The 6267-nt window shown below is 38.0% G+C and overlaps 1 protein-coding gene across 1 annotated transcript; it reads left to right on the top strand.

Annotated features, from left to right (window-relative positions):
* Window positions 1-3411: 3411 nt before the first annotated feature.
* On the top strand, window positions 3412-4673 carry LOC143785800 (parvalbumin beta-like). Its single transcript, XM_077274935.1, has 3 exons — window positions 3412-3596; window positions 3910-4019; window positions 4328-4673. Exons 1-3 carry the CDS (start codon window positions 3427-3429, stop codon window positions 4351-4353), a joined length of 306 nt encoding a protein of 101 aa, XP_077131050.1. The 5' UTR covers window positions 3412-3426; the 3' UTR covers window positions 4354-4673.
* The last annotated feature ends 1594 nt before the right edge of the window (window positions 4674-6267 follow it).

Here is a 6267-nt window from a genome sequence, read left to right as displayed (position 1 = left end):
GTAGATCATTTACGCCCAAGGTCCGGGTGGGCATACAGGTCAAGGGCAGACTGGGGTGTAGGGCGCAGAACCCCGACCTGTGACAGGTGTGTAACAGGAACCTCCACAATTTGTATTTTATCTCACAGAATACAGCTGCAACTATAATTGATCTCCCAAAGTCAAATTTTGGCCATAAAGGGGACCTGTCTCCAGGGTTTTGTATTTCATCTGAGAGCAGCATTATATAGGGGCAGAGATCCTGATTCCGACGATTTGTCACTTACTCAGTACCGGCCTGTTAGTGCTTGGGTACATTTATTTACTTATCTTTTTAAAGTCCTATATATCCTCTGTAATATTCGACCATTGTGTCTATTACACTGGTCAACAGCATTTTTGGTGCCAAAGATATTTCATCGAATTTAGGGTATTTTTGGGGTGCTGATTCTGAATATGTCATCAGTTTTGCCAGATTGGCTCAAGTTTTTGAGATTTTTGGTATCTTATTTATAGCACTTGTTGGTAAATGCGACGCATCATCTCATTAATTTCTTTGGATTCGTACTTGAACTGAGCAGTTCTCAATATAGTTTTGTGTTAATTAGTGTTCTAAAAGTTTGTTCATAGCTTGATTTTTGCACTAACTTTATGTTGTTGTCTGTTTTCCAGTGAAAAGCATGAATTCATCAAGAAGAACTTGTCTTAACGATCCAGACTCATTCTGTTACATTTGTGGTGAATACACACTGCCAAAACATAGAAGAAACATAACAGACTTTGTAAAAAAAGTGTATTTTGCCTATTTTGGGGTTATGCTTGGGGACCAAGACAAGTTTTGGGCACCACACATAGTGTGCAAAGCATGTATCGAATTATTACGAAAATGGAGCAAAGGACAAAGAAAAAGCTTCAAATTTGGTGTTCCAATGGTGTGGAGAGAGCCAAAAAATCATCATGATGACTGTTATTTATGGTAAACACAGGTACAGGCACATCTTCACAATGAGGGACAGGCCTTCTTGCAGATTCCATGTTACTCCCATTTTTGTTTCTTATGCTTATTGAATCCTTGCACTTGCACTGCACAGAAATAAAAGTCATCATGATGATTTTTTGGCTCTCTCCACACCATTGGAACACCAAATTTGAAGCTTTTTCTTTGTCCTTTGCTCCATTTTCGTAATAATTTGATACATGCTTTGCACACTATGTGTGGTGCCCAAAACTTGTCTTGGTCCCCAAGCATAACCCCAAAATAGGCAAAATACACTTTTTTTACGAAGTCTGTTATGTTTCTTCTATGTTTTGGCAGTGTGTATTCACCACAAATGTAACAGAATGAGTCTGGATCGTTAAGACAACTTCTTCTTGATGAGTTCATGCTTTTCACTGGAAAACAGACAACAACATAAAGTTAGTGCAAAAATCAAGCTATGAACAAACTTTTAGAACACTAATTAACACAAAACTATATTGAGAACTGCTCAGTTCAAGTACTAATCCAAAGAAATTAATGAGATGATGCGTCGCATTTAGCAACAAGTGCTATAAATAAGATACCAAAAATGTCAAAAACTTGAGCCAATCTGGCAAAACTGATAGCATATTCAGAATGAGCACCCCAAAAATACCCCAAATTCATTAAAATATTTTGGACACCAGAAAAAATTTTTTTTTTTGTTGACCTGTGTTATATGTGGACTATTGTGTTTGCAGCTATAGATGTCCATTCACGTTGAATATTGGTCTTGTGCTCCCTGCGAGGTTATTTATGAACTGTCTTTCCATCTTTATGAATTTTATGTCTTATTATGTATTCTATATTATATGCATTAATAGTTACATTGAAGCATGTAACTCCCTTGTTTTCCTTTTTGCAATATATGGAGTATTCGATAGTAGATTTCTTACGTGTTTCAAGCTTGTGCCTGACTAAGGCCGGAGACACACTGGTGCGAGAGACGGCCGAGTCTCGCTGGTTAAAAGCAAGCTGTGGCACCTGCACTCCGGAGCGGAGCGTGCGGCTCCATAGCAATACATGGAGCTGCACGCTCAGCTCCGGAATACAGGTGCCACAGCTTGCTTTTAACCAGCGAGACTCGGCCGTCTCTCGCACCAGTGTGTCTCCGGCCTAACTGTTCTTAAACGATAGACTACATGCCATTTTTTTCTCTTTCCTAATGTGCAAATCTGCAGGTTAATGGCGTTATTATTAACATGACAGATTCCCTTTCAGTTCATGTTATTCTACCATAATTATAATACTTAAAATTATTCTTTTTTTTTTAAATAAAGATAAGATAAAGATAGATAGATAGATAGATAAATAGATAGATAAAAATAAAAGACAAAAAGCGGCACAAAAATACAAAAGGGTGCAAAAACCTTCCAGGTATGTACTAAATCTTTACAATAGAACAAGAAAAAATGAAGGCAGCACACCAATAGATGAAAAAAACTGCAGTTTATTGGAACATCGGCCAAAAAATTGCACAGTTTTTTTTCATTTATTGGAGTGCTGGCTGCCTTCATTTTTTCTTGTCCTAAATAGATAGATAATAGATAATAGAAAGATAGATAATAGATAGATCATAGATAGATGATAGATAATAGATAGATAGAAAGTTAATAGATAGATAGATAATAGATAGATAATGAATAGATATGGGATAGACAGATAGATAGATAGTAATAAAACTCTAGATACAGTAGATGATAGATAGATAGATGATAGATAGAAAGATAGATAGATAGATAGATAGATAGATAGATAGATAGATAGATAGATAGATAGATAGATCATCAGAAGAAAAAAAATATTTTGGAGGTTGGGACATCACCTTAACATGTTTTATTACACCTGGCTTTTTTTGGTAGTGCTGCCAAATTTTCATTAATTAGATAGACAGACATACAGATAAGAGATAAATAGATAATAGATAAAAAAGCAAGAAAATCAAAGAAAGATAGCAATCAAGATAAAAATGCTAGATAATTAGATAGATAATTAGATAGATAAAAATCAGAAAGAAAAACTAAGAAAGATAGCTAAAAAGCAATAAAAAAATGATAGATACATAGATAGACAGATGAAAGATAAAGACAGAAACAAATGAATAAATAGATATAGATAGAAAAATAGATAAGAGTAGATAAATAGTGGGATATCAACTCATAAAATAATAAACCTAATTTGTCCTTGTTTACATGAATACCACAATTACTGGACAGATGTGTGAGGGAATATTCCTCAGTGTGAATGTAATCCTTAAAGCGGATGTATGAGATTGAAATAGGAAGTTTGTCTGCTTTTTTTTATACAGCGCCACTCTGGTCTACAAGTGATGAGCTGCAATACCACACATTGCCCATAGACAAGAGTGGCGCTATTTCCAAATCTTGTATAACTTTTTTTTTTATTTCTGTACCCCTTGACCATTTGTAATGGAATTTTTCTTTTCTTTTCATTTCCTTTCTACAGCTGACAACTTCTTTCAGTACAAACCTTTCTTCCAGAAGGTTGGTCTGAGCAGCAAGTCCGCCGATCAGGTCAAGAAAGTATTCGAAATCCTTGACAGGGATTGCAGTGGATACATTGAGGAAGACGAGCTTGCGTAAGTGGACAGATTAAATGTTTGTTTTTTTAATTTCAGAAGTGGATTATTACAGTGAACAATGAATATAATTAATTAGTAGTTTATAACCGGTAACTGGAGTGGGGGGAGGAATGCTGGCAAGTGCCTGTGTCCCCGGTGCCAGAGGAGGCGTCAACAAGCCGCTCTGCTTTAGCCAAGGGTATTTAGGTATAGGCCGAGGGCTGTAAACGGAATATTTGCCCGGGTGATGAAAGCCTAGTTACAACTCCGCAGGACTGCGGTGACGGCAAAGAAATACGACACTCACCAAGATATTTCTTTTTATTATCAGACTCTTCCTGCAGAACTTCAAGTCCAATGCCAGAGCTCTGAATGACGCTGAGACCAAGGCTTTCCTGAAGGCTGGTGACTCCGACGGTGAAGGCAAAATTGGAGTAGACGGTATGGCTTTTTTTTCCCCATATCTGATGTTATGTAAAAAAACTTTTTTTTTTAAATCAAATGTAGCATTATATAACTTTATGGGAAAAAGTTTGAGCGTTCTCAATATTTTTAAAACAATATTTGTTTTCTTTGCCAAATGATGACCTATAGAAATATCCTTTATGAAATATGACATTATAGTTTGAGAAAACTCCAAATATCAGGAATGCAAAAAAACCCCCCAGGAAGTTAAGCAGGAAAATATTATTAGAATTTACAAAACGTAATGATAAATATCAACCAATTCTCTTTCTGTTACATTTCAGAATTCCAGGCACTGGTGAAGGCATAAACAGCCCAAGACCAAAAAAAAGAAAGAAGAAGACAAGGACTGAACCCCTCAATTTACACCCAACAGGCACCTCATTCATGGCTGGCACTTATTTGTGCATTTTTATACTGTCTCACGGCATTGGTAAAATGCCTGTATGTTAACTCTTTCTGGGACTATTGAAATATCTAACAATGTACAGGTACTCTGCTCATTCGATGTTATGTCTTAAGTGTTTTTGGATGGCGCTTACTGAGTTCAACCAATCACAATGTTCAAGTTGCGGCTGGGAGAAGGAAAAATAAAAATCAAAAATATTTAAATAAAAAAAAACAAATTGGTCTTTTGGTTTACTTTTTTCTTTATGCAGAATTCGGGGATATTTTAAGAATACATAATAAATATGAAAATAGATAACAGATAGATATATAGATATATGAAAGATATTTGTAAAAAAGGAACAGCACACCACTACTACTTATCTCTGTGTGCAAAACCTCCACACAACCCGTCCACTGGTCGTCCACATTCCATAGTATCAAAAAAGAAGGCAGCACTCCATTTATGAAGTGAAGTGCTGCCTTCTTTTTTGATACTATGATATATGAAAGATAGAAAGATAATAGATAGATAGATAGATAGATAGATAGATAGATAATAGATAGACAGATACATAAATATATAGATAATAGATATAGATAGATGGATAGATAGATAGATGATAGATAGATATATAGATAGATAGATAGATAGATATCATGAAAAAGAAGCAGCACTACAAAAACTGTGCAAAAAAGTGTACTTTTATTATCCCGGTAATAAAAATCCACTTTTTTTGCACAGTTTTTGTAGTGCTGCTTCTTTTTCATAATTTATATCATAGATAGATAGATATATAGATACATAGATAGATAGATAGATACATACATACATAGATAGATAGATAGATAGATACATAGATACATAGATACATAGATAGATACATAGATAGTATACAGATAATAGCCCCGGCTCAGGTTTCTTTCTAAGTAGCGGTGATCTCATATCTTACGCCGCCTGCAGATACTACAGGATCTTACATTACATGAATGTGCTCTTAGTCGGCAGCGATCTTCACATTTTGTCCGGCTCCCTGTATCTTCACCCGGCTGCCCGGCAGCAGTAATCTCCTATAATTACCGCAGCTGTAGCAGTCATTCCTGGCATGGTGGTGATCACAGAGGGATCAGGGTAGTTAGAAGGTGGCAGTCACTTCTAAATAACGTTTGCATATTTCCTGGGACACTTAACCCCTTCCCGACCCATGACGCCACGTAAGCGTCATGAAAACCCATGCCAATCCGACCCATGACGCCTATGTGGCGTCATGGAATGATCGCGTCCCTGCAGATCGGGTGAAAGGGTTAACTCCTATTTTACCTGATCTGCAGAGACAGGGGGAGTGGAACTTCAGCCCAGGGGGGGTGGCTTCACCCCCCCCCCCGTGGCTACGATCGCTCTGATTGGCTGTTGAAAGTGAAACTGCCAATCAGAGCGATTTGTAATATTTCACCTAAAAAACTGGTGAAATATTACAATCCAGCCATGGCCGATGCTGCAATATCATCGGCCATGGCTGGAAATACTGAAGTGATCCACCCCACCCCACCGATCGCCCCCCCAAGCCACCGATCTGTCCCGTAGTCCCCTCCGTCCTGTGCTCCGCTCCCCCGTCCTCCTGTCAGCTCCCCCCCTGCTCCTATGTCACCCCCCCGTGCTCCGACGCCCCCCCCCGTGCCCCGATCTCCCCCCCCTTATACTTACCGAGGCTCCCAGTGTCGGTCCGTCTTCTCCATGGGCGCCGCCATCATTCATTACAAGTACATTTTGATGCCTTCCCACAGGACGCAGGAGCGCTATCCCCCATCCACTAAGGGTACTAAGCCTACATGTCCA

This window comes from Ranitomeya variabilis, chromosome 7 (assembly GCF_051348905.1).
Source record: "Ranitomeya variabilis isolate aRanVar5 chromosome 7, aRanVar5.hap1, whole genome shotgun sequence".
Classification (NCBI taxonomy): Eukaryota; Metazoa; Chordata; class Amphibia; order Anura; family Dendrobatidae; genus Ranitomeya; species Ranitomeya variabilis.
Note: the sequence above shows the minus strand (reverse complement) of the source record. Positions and strands in the feature narration are given on the sequence as shown.